This window comes from Parasteatoda tepidariorum, chromosome 2 (genome assembly GCF_043381705.1).
Source record: "Parasteatoda tepidariorum isolate YZ-2023 chromosome 2, CAS_Ptep_4.0, whole genome shotgun sequence".
NCBI classification, from domain to species: Eukaryota; Metazoa; Arthropoda; class Arachnida; order Araneae; family Theridiidae; genus Parasteatoda; species Parasteatoda tepidariorum.
In genome coordinates, this window is record NC_092205.1 from 17201426 (window position 1) to 17220615 (window position 19190).

At 30.6% G+C, this 19190-nt stretch overlaps 2 protein-coding genes across 3 annotated transcripts in view; both read left to right on the forward strand.

Moving 5' to 3' along the window:
* LOC107446608 (leucine-rich repeat transmembrane protein FLRT3-like) overlaps positions 1 to 4494 on the forward strand; it is a 16308-nt gene extending 11814 nt beyond the window's left edge. The window contains exons 3-4 of the mRNA XM_071177219.1: positions 1190 to 1338; positions 4303 to 4494. Of these exons, the coding sequence (XP_071033320.1) occupies positions 1190 to 1338; positions 4303 to 4445 (292 nt within the window). The 3' untranslated portion in view covers positions 4446 to 4494. The remainder of the gene's footprint in view (positions 1 to 1189; positions 1339 to 4302) is intronic.
* A 3343-nt stretch (positions 4495 to 7837) lies between these two features.
* On the forward strand, positions 7838 to 18750 carry LOC107446611 (oplophorus-luciferin 2-monooxygenase non-catalytic subunit). 2 transcript variants are annotated; one of them, XM_016061302.3, is made up of 4 exons: positions 7838 to 7968; positions 13191 to 13857; positions 15928 to 16076; positions 18556 to 18750. In XM_016061302.3, the coding sequence occupies exons 2-4, from the start codon at positions 13193 to 13195 to the stop codon at positions 18696 to 18698; spliced, it is 957 nt and encodes a 318-aa protein (XP_015916788.2). In that variant the 5' UTR covers positions 7838 to 7968; positions 13191 to 13192; the 3' UTR covers positions 18699 to 18750. The 2 variants fall into 2 exon arrangements, with proteins under 2 accessions (XP_015916788.2, XP_071033321.1); XM_071177220.1 differs by having other exon boundaries at positions 7960 to 8189.
* Positions 18751 to 19190: the final 440 nt, after the last annotated feature.

Consider the following 19190-nt stretch of genomic DNA (forward strand, 5'->3'; position numbering starts at 1 on the left):
TAAAAAGGAACATGTTTCCATCGCCAGCAAAACGTCTACGTTCAATGAGCCTTAAGTAAGGTTTAGTATTTATCTTTTTTTTTCTGTTATACTAAATTCATAATTAGTAAGATTCTTTTTCATTAATTATCCGACTTTTAAAAGAGAAAATCGACCAACAGAGTATGAAATTGGCTAAATACTTCTTACATTGTCTAGGTACTGTATACAATCCCAAACCTGCAAAATATGAAATATGATTATTTTAATTTTTAATTATTAAGAATGTGATTTATTAGTATTGGTTGAAAGTATTTTCCATAAGCAGCAAATAGTATTTTATTCTTATTAATGTGAAAGGCATACATTTTCCTTAATCACTAGGTATTATTAATAATAACTAGATTCACCGGGATAAAAAAAACGACAGGAATGTATGAGCCATTGCCCTGTATTCCCTTCATTGATATCTTCTTAAAGTTATGAAGCTAGGTACCCAGAATTCATTTCATTGATGTTTTCTTAAAGTTAAGGGGCCATTTTCTGGTATGTACTTGCCCTGCATTGCCCACACTGCGTGGAAGTTGGTTAAGTAACAGTTTAATAAAATTTAAGTCACGTATGTTTTACGTAACAAAAAATTGCTTCATTGAATAAAGAAAATGATGCTTCTCTTTGTGGCCATCAAATCAACATTGTGTGCAATGTTGTAGAACATTATGTTCAATGCTAGCATTTTCTGCCGTGCTGATGGCTTTATATGCTTCCTTACTTCCTGCCTATCCCCTTCGCTCCAGCTGGCACATAAGGCATCAAGTCTCTTTTCCAAGCACCTCTATCCTGAACTCCGCCCTCCTCTCATCCATTTAGTTTGACTTGTAACAAATCTTGGTGGACGCATTGTTTCCAATTAAGTTTCGACCTTCCTCTTTTACAATTTCCATCTAGTGATGGAAATTGTAACGATATTTTTTAAACAAAGCGTATGTCGTCCATCTTCTCTTCAAAATTTCATCATGAATGTATGATAATTTTGTTTAGATCTTTATTCGAAATAATGTTAGGCCAGATTGCTTCATTACTAATGTTTACAAAATTCTAGCCTTTAAAATTGATTTCCATCTGATCTATCAAATGACTCGTTATTTTCTAGCATTTATTACAATTACGATCACTGATATATAATTGAAAATAATACTGTTTTTTGCAGCTATAATAAGTTCAGATATCTTCCTCACGATTTGTTCACTGATATGCCAGAGCTTCGAATAGTTGAAATGACAAACAACAGGCTGCAAGTATTAGAAGACTACGTGTGGAAAAACGTTTTTAATCAGCTCACAAAATTGGATTTTTCAGGTAATAATTAATGCTGAATGAACAATCCAGTATATTTTTATACGAGTTTTATCATTATTAACAATTAATAAAACGTTGATTAATTTCGCAATTTTTTGTGGTATGATGCGGTTTTTCGAGTGTCCATGCATCATTTAGATTTTTTTTAAATAATTTAAATTATACTCGCTGTAAATCATCAGGCATTTCTCATGTAATGTTCCACCAATCTAGCATTGTTCATATTAATAGTGTTTAGAATCTTGTCGAAATAGGAGGCAATGAAAAATCCCGAATTCTGGTGATAAGAATAGAACTGATTACAAAGAATTTAAACAAAAACAAGATGCAAATTCTTAAAATTTATATTTATAGCATTAAATTTTCATTAATTATATAATTTTCTTAAACATTTACGAGCAGGTAGAAATCAAGAGAAAAACCGTCATAGCTCACTTATTAGCATGCGTTACAATCAGGCATTTTGTTATAATTTCATGTTTCCTTCTTTTTCAGGGCCAGTCTACAATTTTATCTTTTGTTAAAGATACAGTAAAAATATTTATATATTTAAAAACTGCTGAAAATGTCAACACAGTATGGTTTCTAACTTATAAACACTATTCGATAATTATTACGAATTTAAATAGTTTCGAGTTTTCAAAATTTCAGAACAATTGAATAATTTATTGCAGAGTTACAGTAATAAGTTCAATAAGGTGTTGACCCGCCTCTAGCCTAGATACAAGCTGCCACATGGCGAGGCATAGACCGATAAAGCTCCCGGATGGTCTCTTGCGGTATTTACTGCCAAATTCGATCGAATTGTCGAACGAGGTCATCAACATTCCGTGCCAGATGCAATCGCCTTCCCATCATATCCCAGACATGCTCGATGGAAGAGAAATCTGGTGATCTGGCAGGCCAAGGAAGAGTTTGACAAGCTTGCAGACAGTCCATAGCAACACGTGCCATATGTGGTCTGGCACTGTCCTGCTGAAAAACCAGCCCAGGACGCTGCAAAAGGAACGGTAGCAAAACAGGTCTTAAGATGTCGTCGACGTACCGCTGTGCAGTCAGTGTACCTCTAATGACGACCAAAGGGGTCCGGCGGTCAAAGGAAATGGCACCAAAGACCATAATGCCTTGTTGAGGGCCGGTGTGGCGTGCAATAGTGAAGGAAGGATCCCCCCTCTGTCCTGTGTGTCTCCAAACACGTCTTCGATAATCGTCAGGACACATTTGGAAGCGGTATTCGTCGCTAAAGACTATACGTCCCCAGTCGGCATCATTCCAGCCATATCTGTTCAAAACATTCATGCATACGAAATTTCAAAGCAATCGGATGATTGCTTCTTAGTGCGTCGATTTTTTTGTTATAGAGTGTATTATAGAAATTTGTTCTATATGACAATTAATCGTAAGGATCAAATGCTCCTTTTTCTAACGTTTTGCAACCGTTTGTTGCTTTTTCTTTGGACTTTGGATATCAAAACTACTGGATGTTTAATATTTTTTTACACATTTTTTCCTTTAAATAGTCATTATTTATCCATTGTAATAGAAAAATTCATGTCTCTACCCGTTTTCATTTTATAAATTCTCGTTTCACTTGACGTCAAAAATAGCAACAACAAAAACTAAGTACAAAAAATAATAGAAAGATTAAATGTTGCTGACACAAATCTTTATATTTATATCGAAATTGTTTTAAAATAGAAAGACGGAAAAGAGATATTAAAAAAAAACTTTTCCAATGCGTACTGTTATAAAATTATCGTTATATGTATATTATTAACGAGTAAAATTATTTCTTATTTATCGCTTCCTATTCTGCCACATATTCTATATTCCTAAGTTTTCAGTTACATTTGATTATTTTTCATATCCAGCTATTCTTTCATTTCGTTACGATTAACACATTAATAAAATGCGCTTCCATCAATTTATAATAATTACATATTTTTTAAACAAGATAATCTTTTTTTGCACAGACTTTTAAAACAAAACTTTTTAGAAGATCAAAGTGGAAAAATGGTTTATGTCTATGAAAGCTGATTCTGAAAAAGAAAAGAAAAATTAATTTGCACACGGACAGGAACTGTTTTTTTACAGCACTCCCCTTTTTCAATGTGTAAGATAGATTCACACTGGATTCTTGAAAGAATTCTAAAAATGCTACCGATGGTAATCCAATCGTAATTTTTGCAAAAAAAATGGACATGAACCGTTCTTCTGCTATGATCTTATTTATGAATGAGAATCAATCACCCAAGGTTGAAGAGCGAGGCTAACAAGGGGGGGGGGATAAAAAATATTATAATAAGCATCTAATTCTACTTTTTATAAAATCAAAAATAAAGTAATAAAATCTAAAGAAATGATCCATTTGAAGAATTTAAAAGATATTTTTTCTTATAAAAATAGAATTTAATTATTAGCTTACTAATTAAATATTGAATAAAGTGTTAATTTATTGCATTAGATACTTACTTATCAGTTACTAACTGGATAAAGTTTTTGAAATTTACTTATTATATGAAAATTTGTTAATTTCAAATTATACAAGGTATGAATTATTTACTGGATACTAAGTTTTTAATTAATTGCTTAGTAAGATACTTACCTATTAATTATTTACAAGATGAGGCACTTTTTTAAATAACTCGATAGATAAGGTACTTTTATCTTAATTACCTACTAAATAAGGTATTTATTCATAACTTACTGGAAGAAGAACTAAATTATTAATTAATTACTAGTTACTAAATTATTAATTAATTATTTGATATGGTATTTATCTGTTACTTTTTACATAAAATTATTTTCTTATTAATTACTTACTGGATATGATACTTAATAATTAATTATTACATTTCTTACTAAAAAAAAAAACTCTCTTTCAATTTCATAAAAGATTTATAGTTTGAAATAACTTTAAAAACTGGTAGTATTTTCTCTCACGATAAATTCTTCTATCCACAGATAATCCTTTACAGTGTGATGCTTCATTGAAATGGATGCTGAGTTCCGTTAGCAAACCTGTTTTATTTTATGGAGAATGTGAAACTCCAGAAAAGAATAAAGGAAAATCAATAAAGCGTTTAAGGAAAGAAGACTTGAACTAGTTCCTCTATTTGGAAACTGCATATATAAATAAATATTATTTAGATTTGAGTTGCTTCTCTACTTTAATTACATTCTTACACCAGATGCCCACTAAAACTCAACTCCTCTCTCTCTCTAGATTTCCTAACACAGCTATAGACAGAAAAGTGGTACCTATGCATTATAAATTGGTAAGACGTTGCTCTGTGAGGTTGCTTACAGCACCTTTACTTAGTGGAAAATGACGAAGCTATAATTCCTATCCCAAAACAATTTAAGATAAGGGATAAAGTGTACGCAAACTTGCCGAATAGTATTGGTTTGAGTCGTGGTGGCAATCCCCTGTGGTAGACGGACGGATCATGGGTTAGAGCCCTCTTGCTGTTGGACTAACCGTGGAAGGTTTTCGTGGTTTTCCTGCCTACGTAATGCAAATGCGGGTTACTTGAATCAAGGTTAATTTGTCCCAATGCTCAATCAAGGAGTTGCTTTGCCTTCTGGGTTGTTATCAAAGTTACAAGTCTATGGAATTGAATAATGGTAGTCGTAAACACAGAATTGGGTCGGCAGTTCTTCGCCGGTTATAAAATAAAATAAAAATCGTATAGGCTTAGGACGAAGAGATAGATACGTTAACATTATAAGGCTTAAAACAGTGAGTTTAAAAGACACTTTTATTTGTTCACGGTTTACATGAGAAACGTCAAAAAACTTGAACGGAAGAAGAAAAAAATTATTTTTCAGATTGGATTTGATTAAATAAATGTATGTTGCATGGTAGCTAGTAAAGTACGTTTTTTTTCTTCTCATATTGTTTTATAGTGTCACAGTATAGGAAACCATGAACAAATAAAAAGGCGATTTTTCAGTTTTTTGGCCATAGCATTAATTTTCACAAGTAATCTTATGGTATTAATTCGGTAATGCTAGAGAACTGCCAATTTTGAGAAAGAAACAAAAACTCTGAAGTTTTCTGATAGGTGACATTATTAGCTGTCTGTAATGTATAACCACTTTAATGATAGAATAATAAAAACATAATAATAGAAAATCCAAAAGGCATTAATAAGAAATTTTAATAAAAATACTACAGCCATCAAACCTCTAACATAAGCTTGTTTTCTCAAAGTGATTGTGATGTAGTTATTTTTATAATGCAGAAGTGTTTTCAATATTTTTCAAAACCTACTAATCTAATTTGCGTTTTCCTTGTTAACTCTTCTAATTATTCCAAAATATTTTCATGCAATGTTATCTGATCCTTATATTGACAGGGGAACTCATCTAATGTAAGAAAATTTTAGAGACTCGACTAATAAAACGTTTTCTTTCTACAAATCTTCTGATCTATCAAAAAATGCTGATTTTTGAAACTTTTAAAGGGTTTATAAATTAATAATATAATATATAAAAAAAATTAAATGCTCGTATAATGGAAATACATATTACACTTTTTCCCAGTTAAAAAAACATTTGAGCGACGAAAAAAAATCAATTTTTAAAATTTCGAGAAAGCTTGTAAATTTGATTAAAAATGTGATGAAAACATTAAAATTTTATTACCTCTACAAAAAAGAACGATTTTAGAAACTTCTCAAAAACTCTAAAGTGTAATCGAAAATAACGTTACCTCATTTGCAAAGAAGTCTTCTAAGAAGTCTTTGAAAGAAGTTTTATTGAAGAATAAAATTTTGCTCAGTTTTAGAAATTAGAAATTTTTTGATATTTTAGTTTAGATATTTATTAGATTCCTCCTCTATCAAGTTCATTCGGTTGTAAATAATTCAGCATTATTCAAAATTATTGCCAGTCTTTTTATTGTAACTTAACCCTATTGAAAGGTATCCTAAAATTCATGCAATCTTAAATTTTGCGTCATTGGTACAGTATAATGTCGCCAACAAAAATAAAAGAAAACCCTACAGCTAAGGTTTCTTAAAAATTGAACATTATTCAAAAGAACAATGCGATTTTGTCGTTAAGTAGTGTTTTAAGCAATCCCTGGTCGCGTAATTTTCCTTTTTGTGGTAAGAATTGGTCGACTAGATCTTATGATTTAATACCATCAAAAGAGGAACTTCAAACTTGTTACAAATTCTCACAGGTGATTCTGATGCCAAGCTAAAATATAAACTCTAATTTATTCGAAGTATGAAAGGAAAACGAGAGGTACGAGAAAGCTTCGAGCAAAGGTAGCCATTTTGTGGCAATTCAACTTGTAATATTACAAATCCCGTTATATCATTGCTGTTTTCTTTATTAAATCGTCAAATTGTTTATAATCTTAAACCTCTCAAATCCTTTAGATTTGTACCTTATTATTGCGAAAACTCAATCCACTAAACCGTATTAACAATGCTATGATAATATCTTTATATAACTTATTTTTTTATTTATTTAATTTATTTCCCTTAATTTATTTAATTTAATTCATATTATTTCATTATTTTATTTTATTTCAAATTTTTTTTTGTTTATCTTAATGTATTTATTTAATTTCAAATTTTTTATTTTATTTTTTTTTATTCATTTAATTTTATTTTATTTATATATTTATTTTTTTATTTATTTCAATTCTAGCTAAGGTTTATGCCAACAAGCCCACAACCACCGACACCGTTAAGTAATATTGAGTACCGTTTCAACAAATTTAACCAAATTTAGGCAAAACAGTCAATCTGCAGTCTGAAAATTTCAACAAACGAGTGTGCAAAAACCAGCCAAAAAATAGAGGCCACTTACTCAATTGTTTACTTTGTGAATCAATGAGAAAATCCCAATGGCATACTCTCAACTCGAGAAGAAGGAGACCGCTGATACACAACCACCCGATCTTTTATCTCAGCACCAACTGGTCGTTTATAAACAAGATGGCATGTCAATGTTGCAACTGTTATGCTTTTATTGACGGCTTCTTTTTATTAATATAGGAAAATTAATTTATAGCTCATTTCTTTTGTTTTGCTGAGTATTAATTATGTATTTCAATATCTTACAATAGTTCATTAATTAGGACGAGATTATCGCACGATACGATTATCGATTACGAAATCGTATATCGAATGCATATTTCACGGGCTAGGCTTACTCGAAATAGAATGGAAATAACAGTTGCTGGTAGTAAAAATGCCACATTTTTACAACCAATCAGGATCAATCCCCAAGATGACATCGATTGCAGGTGCCCATTGTTATTAATTAAAAACCTCTGATATCTATTGCAGGTATCATTTACTTCGGGTATTTTGAGGCCCCCTGAATTTTAACATTTAATATATATATATATATTTTTTTCTGAGAGATAGTGTCGCTCTGTTGCCCAGGCTGGAGNATATATATATATATTTAATAGTTATAAATGAAAGGATTTTGTCTGTAATGATTCCCACGAAAACTTTCATTAGATAACGTTCAAAATCAATGTAAGCATTTCTAATCTTGAAAGAAATTTCCCACCTGGACTATGATGTCTGCAAGAACTGAATTTATTAATTTTTATGTTATTTTGAGCTCCATCTGTCGATACGTTAATTAGTTGCTCAAGTAAGTTAAAATAGTTTTGTAACTAAAATTCGATCAGTTTCAATTGCTTTAGTTTTTCAATTTTTATATCATGCTTTTTGAAAAAACATATATATTCATTTTATTCGAAAATTTGCAATACTTGCAGTTTTCTTAAACTCATAACTGATAAAAATCATTATCATTCATTAAGTTTACGTTACTCTGCTCTTTATCTATTGATATGTTAATTACTAGCTTAAGTAAATTAACATATATTTTTAATTAATACAATTTCAATTTCCATTTTATTAAGTTTCAATTTTTATTTCATTATTTTCCAATAAAAAATTTCATTCTAAATATTAAATCTCTCATTGGAAAATTTGCAGTACTTGAAATTTTATTCTTAAATACATAACTGATAATGATCATTATTTTTGTTATTCTGAGCTTCATCAATTAATACGTTAATTATACTTGCTTAAGTGGTTAAGAAGTTTTCTTTCTTTTATTAACTAATAGTGCTTGATTTGTCTGAATTTTATTACTTCTCAATTTTGTGTCATTATTTTTCAAAAAACTTTTTTTTCAGAAGAAAAAATTTTTTATTGGAGAAATCGTAAAGCTTAAATGCAAGGCTAATAATGTTCCTTTTTATTTATAAATGTGTATGTTATTCTATGCTTTATTAATTGATACATTAATTATTGGCTCAAATAAAGTAAAACTTTTATTGGGAACTTGCTGCTTATAGTTAAGCACTTATAAGCATAACTAATGATAATCACCATAATTCTCTAACGTTTAAACTATTCTCCACTTTATTGTGATTTTCAAAAAAAAAAGTTTTGTTCTAAAGAGTCAATTGTTAAAAGCATAGCTGAAATAATAATTTTATGATTGATAAATTTTTAAATTATTGTGACTGATGTTTTTGTTCCACATAAATTAAACTACCTGTGTATCATATATCATGTTAAATTTATATATTGTGTCATTCATTTTTTTTTTTCTTCTTCGTATTTTTATTACATTGCTTCTAACGTTCAGAAAAAAAGTGCGTTTCCCAATCATATAATACGGAAACAAAATTCTAAATAGTTTAAAACGCAAATATGTCGCATCAGGAAACAAAGTAATTTTCAGAAGTTAAACTAAGCTATTAAAATTTTCCGCGTTTGCAAATTTTTACATAAATTATTAATTTTTTAAACATAAGTTATAATTGTAAACTATAATTTCGTTTAAGATATTATTTATATAAAATATCTTTATTAAAAAGAATTATGTTTGGTATATATTTCGTATTTAATTTATATTGCTAACAGAAATTTCAATTATTTCAATTCTTTATTGACATAAGAGAACCTTTATTCTGAAATAAGTACTGAACTATTCTTGAACAAAGATTTATGTCATTTCTTAGTGCTGCCATCTATAGTTTTATTTTACAACAACTGTTTTGTGTTTAATTTGTTATTTAAAAACTATCTCCTTTTAACAAAACTTTAATATTGATTACATTTCTGTTCATTTTTTTTAATTGCTTCTTTAAATTTAAAATATATTCATTCAATTTATGAATCGAAAATTTAGTTAAATTAAAGCTAATTTACTTTATTTTTCTTTATTGAAAATTGAAATTTTCTAACCAAAAATAAAACTAATTACAACTGGTAAAGGCTGTTCAATTCTAAATAGAAAACTGATACGTATTTATGAACAAAATCTGAAATTAGAAAAATTATAAATGAATGATTTTAATGAATGTCTACAAATTATCACTATTTAAATATTTAAACTAACTAATTACTATATAGCTGACTCTTGATCTTCGCTAAGAAGTAAAGTGATTTTGAATATTTAATAGCTTTCAATGATTAAAAGAAAAAAGAAAGAAAGACAGAAAAAATAAAAAGCGTATCAGTTATTTTGCCTATATCGCCCTAACCTAAATGTTATGCATAATCATGCATTAATTTAAGATCACTGAACATGATTATCCTTCCATTTGAAAATTATTTATGTCTGAAAGTGTGCTGGGGGTGTGATGAAAGCGAACTAACTCAGTGAAAAGATGAGAAAGAAGTAAAGAGCTCTTAGTTGAAATACGAAATCTTTAAAAGTTGTCGACCAATCACATGCACCGAAGAATTTTCGGTATCCAATCTCGTTTGCACAGTCGAAATAATGTTAATACTGAATGCTAACTAAGGTCCTGAATGGACGTTCTGAATATCTACTCAGACTGTTCAGAACCGTTGGAAAATAAATTATAATGATTTTAGAATAAATTATAATAATCGAAGTAACTCAGAAGGAGGAAAATGAAGAAAATAATTTGTAGGTGTCTATATATTTGCTAACAAAAGGTCAATTAAAATATTGATTTAAATTCGAAGAAAAATAAGTATTCAATCTTGCATGTGGAATAATAAGGATAAAGTAGAGTAAGACCGTGTAAATTCGAAGGCCTGTTGGAGGGAAACTGCTTGACGTAGAAACTGTAAAACTTAATCAAGATACTCATTTTATAGTTGTGTGCAATAAATATATAATTTTTGAAAAGTCATCGATGTACTACTTTTTTTCATAAATAATTTTTTATAGAAAAAGACAAATTACTCTGTCTTACCCCACTCGGAAATACATGTTAACTCTATAGGAAGTTTAGATACTGGAATTTCAATGACAAAGTAGGAGATATTTCGTTTTTATATGACAATTTAAGAAAATTATACTTGTGATTTTGAGATGTAGTCAAGGCAGAGCTTAAGGGGGGAAGGAGGAATTATCCCACAAGCCCTAGATTGCTGAGGGCCCGACCGACATTTTTAACACAAAATATTGTGCTTATTAATTAGTGTTTTTAAAAGAAAATTTGCTAAGAATTTATCTATATCAATAAATAAAACTACAATTCCGCATAAAGAGTCTCCAAAAATTCTGAAAAATATAAGAACAAGGCTTTTTGTGACTTGACAGAGGGGCTCGAAATAAATTATTTTGTTCTCCCACCCGTAAATCCCTTGTTCAGCCTTAGATGCAGTTATTTTCTTCCACCGCTGCACTGCATCTTTCGTGAATCCAGTATAAACTTTAATCAAGGCGGTAGGTGCAAAACAGAGTTGAACCCGGTTTTACCCCAAGAACAGAGGATATCATAACGTAACAGTTGGACTATATCCTTTTTGTGGCCGCGATAGCCTAATTGGTAGGGCGTTGGGCCCATGTCCAAGAAGTTTTGAGTTCAACCCCGGCTGGCTGAAGACTTCTCATGTAGTAAATGGGGACTGGTGCACGTTAAACCTACCGGGGGACAAAGTCCTCCAAGTTTCCATAACAAATCACATCTGGGGTGCTGAATGGTAGATTAATCATTCTCTGGCTCAGGTCAAAATTACAATCTGTGGATAAATAAATGGATGTATGAGTGGATCCTTCCTTTAAAACTGGTTGTGACTTGTGTATGTGGTAGAAGTCATATTCTTGTTCATAGATGACGCCACTGAAAAACAAGGACCCACCCTCTGCTTTAAACTTTCTAGATTTGATCAAGTAGGCCTGCTGGTTTGGCAAGCGGCTTTCGAAACAACAACATATCCTCATTGTTCTTTAAGTCATGAATCTTTAGTAAACATATAGCAAATAAGCTTAACTGAAAACAATTTTGGTAACTGTAGTGACTTACAAATATGTCTAATTAAAATACAGAAGAGCTATAAAAAGTTAAAATAGTAAAAGAAACTTATCTACACAAAAGTCGTGAATTAATCAGCATCATCACGCAAATATGGTACGACCAGTAAAGTGAATACTAAAGTGACTCCTTTCTTAACTAGTAAAGTGTAATTCAGAGCATCTCTGCTAGAAACCAGAACTAACTTTGATACAATCGAGGTATCCGGTTGTTTAAAATAAACAGTAATTATTTCGCGAGTCTGTAAAAAACCGACAGGATTCCAACTCCGTAGCTTTGTACTTTTGAACCCAATCCAGAAGACAAGGGAACTAAAGGATCAAGTATTGGGAGAAACTTGCCTTCGTAGAGGATTTTTGATGGAACTAACCTGCATTTGCGTTACATGGAGAAGAAGACCACGAAAACCTCCTACGGTTATCTTGAGAGCAAGAGGACTCTAACCCATGATCCGTCTACCATTGAGGATATTTTACGTCAGCACTGTGATCGGTGCGAGCCGGGTGCGGAATTCGTATCTATCAGCCATCGATGAGACTTAAAACCGGCTAGCCTTATTGGGAAGCGAACGCTATATCCCTTGGCCCACCCATGGGCTCACCACGGTTCTTAAATCAATGTTAAAGAATTATAATCACTCTAATTAAAAGCATGAAATAATCATAATTCATACTTTGCCGGCTTGTAATTTGGATTTTCATACATCGCCTATGCCCAAGCAATGTAATGAATGTTTAATCATGGTTCACACTTTTTTCGTCGATTTTGGGAATTGCACACAGTGGATTTTCTATTTTGCCGATAATATGTCAATAAACAGAAAGCATAGACTAGTCTTTAAAAATATATTTAAAAAAAAAAAAACAATTGACGATTGCACATGGATATAAAAAAAATGCTTCTTCACTTACTTGTCAATGCGTAGTTCTAGCACAACAAACCATCGATTGTTTAACTAATTTCATTCTTCATCACAGTTTTTAATTTTATGTTGGTCGTCATTTAGATGCATATTGTATATTTCGCTTCAACTTGGTACTATTGTAGAAACTATAAAATGTGTAATCTTATATTGTTAAATGTGAAACTAAAGTTTATAACAGCTGTTTGATGTAATATTTACTTCAGCAGAAAATTATTGGCAAAATTTCGAAATCGTGATTTTTTTTTTAATAATTATATTTTTTAGTGAACTATTTAAATAATTTGCATTTAACAATTTCTTTTTTCTTAAATTTCTCCATACGCCTCTGTTTACTTACCCTTTAACCATTTTTCAGTTTTTCGACATAATTGAAGCTCGATAAATTAAGGGTGAAAAGATGTTCCCAATGAACGATGAATGTGAATTCGTTATTATGAAGACTGTAAATATCATAATATTGACATGAATAAAAATTGATAATAAATGATATAATATTGAAATAAAGAAATTAAAACTGAAATGGACAAAAAGGTTTTTTTCTTTTAAGACTACAATTTTTAAAGTTTTTAAATACATATTTTGATGCTTCTTTATAAAATTGTTCTTGAGGTAAACTAACACTTTTTCTTTCTACAGGGATGCTATTAGGGATAAATTCTTGCCTGTTGATACTAGCAGCCGTGGCATGGCAAGCTACAGCTATACAAGAAGATTGTCCTCACCCAGAAGACAGCTACCCCTGCTATTGTGAGGACGATGAAGAAAGGAGCGTAATGCATTGCAACAATCTTGAAAAGAATGAGCAACTAGTGCAGGCCTTACAGAAACTAACAGATTTCCATTTGTACACTTTGTCCGTATGGATGTTTGACACGGCAACCATAAAATCAGACGCATTCAAGGGACCGACATTCAAAGAAATTACATTCACCCATTCGCAGCTGATTTTGGAATCACCTCCATTTTTGGGCCAAGAGAAATCTTTGGGAAGACTCACTTTCATTTCTAGTTTCGACGAAGAAGATCCTCTAAAACCACTGTCCATGGGACACCTCACAAAACTGAAAGAAATAACTTTCGAAAAAAATGAGATCAAAGTCTTGAAGAACGATTGGCTGACTTCTGTTGGTCCCAGTTTTAGATCGATAACATTTGATGAATGCAAAATTGAGGAACTTGAAGACGGCGTGTTTTCCAAACTGTCAAGTCTTACAACCATCTTCGTGATGAATAATAAAATATCTACGGTCTCTCGATCTATGTTCCCAAAAGATGCTTCAAGCTTACGATCCATTACACTAAGGTAAATATTTTTGTTGAAGTATTACATAACCCTTCATTTAATAATTTAGAAAGTCAAAAACAACAATTCTAGCAGAAGACGAAGAAAATTTTAAGATATGTGTGTTAGCTTATGCGTCTAATTCCTTTTTCTTATTTGCTTATCCATTATGGGGCCTCGGGGCACAGTCAGTTTTTGTCATTACCACTGACGACGGAAAGGTTCCTGTGTGTTGGCAGGCAGTGTGTCCCCTGATGAAGTGCTGTTTTGCTAAGACACATGCATCTTAAAATATTCTTCATTTTCTGCTAGAATTGTGTTTCTGACTTTCTAAATTATTAAAATAAGACAAATTTGGTTTTTGCTGCTTTTAGCGCTTTTAAATTTTGACTTATTATTTTGAATGTTATTTACTTATTTTGTCTTTTTCTGAATTTGTGTAAATCAGTTTCATTCCTTGATTAGATAACCTTTCATTCATTTGCTTTAAACACTAACAAAGCAAATCTTTCTTTTTTTTTTTTTTGTTCGTCTCGTGTCATTTTTTCTTTTGTTTCGGGATCATTTAAAATTTCCGTCTCACTGAACTAATTAAATAATTTTCTAAAAGAATGAAATTAAAGTGTTGAAGATTGGTTGACTCAGTTCAGTCTGTCTCAGTTCGCGATCTGTAACATTTGATTAATTCAATAATGAGGAACTTGAAGACAGCGTATTATCCAAACTATCAAATTTTACCATTTTCTTTTCCATCCACACCAATTCATGATGAAAATTCGAATACCTTCTGTTTCTCGATCAATATGCTTCCCGAAAGTTCCGAAAGGCAAGTGTTCTTGATGATATGATATTTTACGATAGTTTGTGCGTTAGGTTATGTCTCAAAATATTTTGCCTACGTAGGAAAATGTCCAGAATTATTTTGTTTAGATTACCTTCCACATTTCCATTATTTTCCACTTACTTTCTAAAATCATAACAAAATTTTTCTTTTTTTTCTCTCCCGAAAATGACGATTTATACTGAAAAAAATGCTTTAGCCTGTACGAGTGCATGCGATATTTTTCGATAATTCTAATGGATTTTGCGGATTATCCGCAATTATTTCAAGAGTTATTTTTTCGGGTAATCAAGAGTTTACCAGGACTACAGAGTTTATTTAAGTTTTTAATGTTAAATTATTTAAGCCGGTACATAAATGTAAATTCGTGAAATGAAAAAAAATATTAAAAATAATCCCTCAGGAAAAAATAGTTAAAGAAAAATTTTTTTAATTCTTCTTTTACCATATTCAATCAAAATAGTCAAATAACCATAAATAAAATGTTGTTCAAACTGTTAGCTGTGAAAAAAACCGTTTATTAACCGTTTTTACCTAATACGGCTAAAAAACCAGAATTTTATCGCACCACTTAGTTCTTTGCGGCTGAGTACATATTATAGCCGATAAGGCAAATCTTCAACTCTCATGACCAACAGAATGGGCATCCCAGCTCTGAAACCATAATATTTCCTTCATTCCCTGCAATACATGAAGATACATTCCGGTGTCCTACTCTCCCCAATTTGCGAACCTGGACTATTAAAATACGATACTCTCATCATTCACGCATAAATGGCTGTACCATGGCGCTGCTTATCACGATAAAGTCTAGTAGTCCCTCTCTTACTTAAGTAAAACAACCAGATAAACTAATTCAACTAAATTCCACGGTTAATTTGGTAAAACACAACTCAACCACAACCTAACTCCAATGTCCGTTCTAACGACAAACCTAGCTCCATATCCAGTTAAGTTTTCTTACAGTTTTGAAAACATGCTAGATATAAATGGTTAGCAAACCGTATAATTTTGCATTCATGGTTCTTTACCATGCTAATTGTAAACGTTTTCGAAACTATAAAGGTAAAAACTTCTCTTTACCTACTTTGCAGTTAATTGAACAGACAGATTGCTGCTGGTTATTTTACCGTAATTTCTGAAGAAAAATTCTAGCAGTGCTGCAGTAGTTAGCAATACTGCTGTTAAAAAGTAGACCTTGACTTCTTTATATAGTGTTATATTGAAAATGTATTATTTTGAATTTTTAGTGGCAATAAGATTACATCATTACCAACTGATTTTTTCAAGAATATGCCATCCCTTATGTCAGTAGACTTGGAAAGAAACCAACTGACAGCTATACCAGAATCTACATGGTTGCCTGTGTTTGAACAAATTTCAAGGTTATACTTGGCAGGTATTTACTTTCATTTGACTAAATCATTGGTCTATCAAATTAAAGAAAATAACATAACTGTTTTAAATAAATACATATTTATTCATTTAATCGACATTACAAGTGAGCAAACAATTGCATGCTCTTAAAGATCATTTCTGAAATTTAAAGTTAGTTATAATCTACTACAAATAGTTTTCATATATATATATGTGTGTGTGTGTCGAATAAAGGGGGTGAAGAGAGGGCTTTAAATAAATGGAGATACGCTAAACTTAACAAAATATATTACCAAAAAAAAGATACATATTCTGCTGACGTTCTACTCGACATTCCAACTGATTCCATCTACATGGTGTACAAGTAAGAGTAATGTAAGTGTAGTGTCCTTGATATTACGTGATTTAGATGGTTGCTTCGTGGATCTGTATTCCACACATATTAAGTGTTTCCTAATTCAAACACACTCACAACAGTTAGAATCTTTATTAAATGATGTTAAGCACTGCTACTTACAAAAATATTAGTAAAATCTCATTCGTGTAAAGCTCAAAAAATTTGTATATGCAACAGTGGATTTTAATGGAGAGCATATAAAACAATACAGTCATTTTCGAACCTTTATAAGGAACTGCTGTTAAAAAAAAGTAATAATTCTAACGAAGCAACTTTTATCTAAAATGAAGTTGATTTTTCTTTTTTATGGTTCTCATATGCCATTAGGAGAGTTCACGTAATATTCATATTTTCCTATGCAAAAAGAAAACGTTAAATTTTTGATTCTTAAACTGATAATATTTAAGAATCAAAATGGAATAATTTACTATAAAGAATTATTTGCACTTAAAAACCAATTGATTTTTACGTGCCGTTTTAAGTTTTAAAAAAACTGTAGTTGCGATAGAATTGAATTCAAAATTATATTATAGCCATTAAATATCAATTTTTCCATTCGATCAATTAATTTTTAATCGATGAAATTTAATTAAATGTAAAGGCACGATTTGTGTATGCAACAGTGAATTTTAATGGAAAGCGTATAAAACAATACAAACAGTCATTTTCAAACCTTTATAAGGAACTACTGTTAAAAAAAAGTAATAATTCAAACGAAGCAACTTTTATCTAAAATGAAGTTGATTTTTCTTTTTTATGGTTCTCACATGCCATTAGGAGAGTTCACGTAATAATCATATTTTCCTATCCAAAAAGAAAACGTTAAATCTTTGATTCTTAAACTGATAATATTTAAGAATCAAAAGAGAATAATTTAATATAAAGAATTATTTGCACTTAAAAACCAATTGGTTTTTAAGTGCCGTTTTAAGTTTAAAAAAACTGTAGTTGCAATAGAATTAAGTTCGAAATTATATTATAGCCATTAAATATTAATTTTTCCATCCGATCAATTAATTTTTTATCGATGAAATTTAATTAAAATGTAAAGGCACGATTAAGTTCCATATAAAAATCGTCGAAAACGAATAGGTTGAAAAATATTGCTTCTGAATTCGCAGTTTAAGCCAAATAAAAAGTTTACAAAAAAAAATACTAGATAAATGCCTATTTAAATATTTTAGCATGTGAGCATAATCAACACCTCCAAATGCAAAAGTAAGTACTGTCCAGCAACCACGAGATAAGCTATCACTGAGATTGCTTTCAGTTAGGTTGCTAGTTAGTAGCGATTATCACCATTCAAAATGAAAAATCAAATAATTGGTACAGGGTTTCCAAAACATGACCGGGGATTTGAAAATCATTTAGAGACAAACGGAAGGAGGGTTAAATGTACGTTTTCTGTTTTCAAATTTCGTCAGCAGATCACGTAGCCGAATTGTAAAACTATAAAACTATGTTCTCTGTTGCATATCAGACAAATTTATTAACTTTTATGGAATATTTTTCTAAGAAGAATGGAGCATTTTTTCCTCTTTTCGTTCTTCTAAAGGCTGATTTTCGAAAGCTCTGTCGTTGCATGAAATGAAGCTATTTTGCAAATAATATGCTTTTTTTGTAACTGCTGTAAAGTTTCAGCAGTTATTCGCGATTTTTCGGTCAAGTTTAGCCTATCGTTAGCTAGAGCCTTCTATGCATATTCTAAAAATGGTGCGATACGTCAATACGGAAAAAGGCACAGTTTTGAGAAAATGAAAAGCGTTTGGGGTGTAATATTTTAAGATTTTGAAGCTTACTCCAATGCTGCATTATCTGATGGGCATAAAAAATTTTACGAACAATGAGACTAAAATATTGATTTTAATAATTTTCCTCTAGAGGAAAAATCGTCACCAAAACGGCAATTTCAAAAAAAAAAAAAGTATAAAGCATTTAAACAGCTTTTTTTTCTTCCCCTGAACGAAAGAGAAACCATGTTTTTGACACTTGATTTTTGAGACATCTGGTATAAACCAGTGCTTTTTACATTTTCTTTTTTCTTCATTACTAGTTACATAAATTTTACACTAAGTTTCACTTTAAAATATATCTTGTTTTTCAGATAATCCCATAGCATGTGACAAATCTTTGAAATGGATCACTAAGAAAGCTCCACCGAAGCAGTTTACTGGCCGATGCAGCAAACCACAAAGTTTGAAAGGCCGAGAAATCCGTCTCTTGACCCCGGCAGAATTACGGTTTTAAGAAACATTTATCAAATTTTACAAGAAGATTAACATTAAACTTTGTAAATTAAGATGTGTGGTTGATTTTCTCTTACTTTTTAACCCACTTAATGCTAAGAAATTTTTTTTAACGAAGCTTATCTTATTAATTCTAATGTAGAAATTTTAGTTTTCTGTTTTTGAACGAATTTCTATGTTTTTATTACTTTTGGGAAATTAAAATAGGTTAGATTGAAACAAAATTATAGGCATCGTTTATTGTAAATTTTAACCTTATTATTGAATACAACAAAATATGTCCTAAAATGCCATTTTTTGAAGCCCTGTTTACGCGATTCAAATTCTTGGACCAAGATTGATAGAAAATGATGGAAACTTGTTTTACTTGGATAAACTTGCATATAATTTGCTGTCCGTTTTCATGTATTTTGACTAAATGAGTCAATTTTTTAGAATTTACTTGTATTACAATGATTTCACCTGAGTTTATTTTCTAATTTTGAATTCGTGT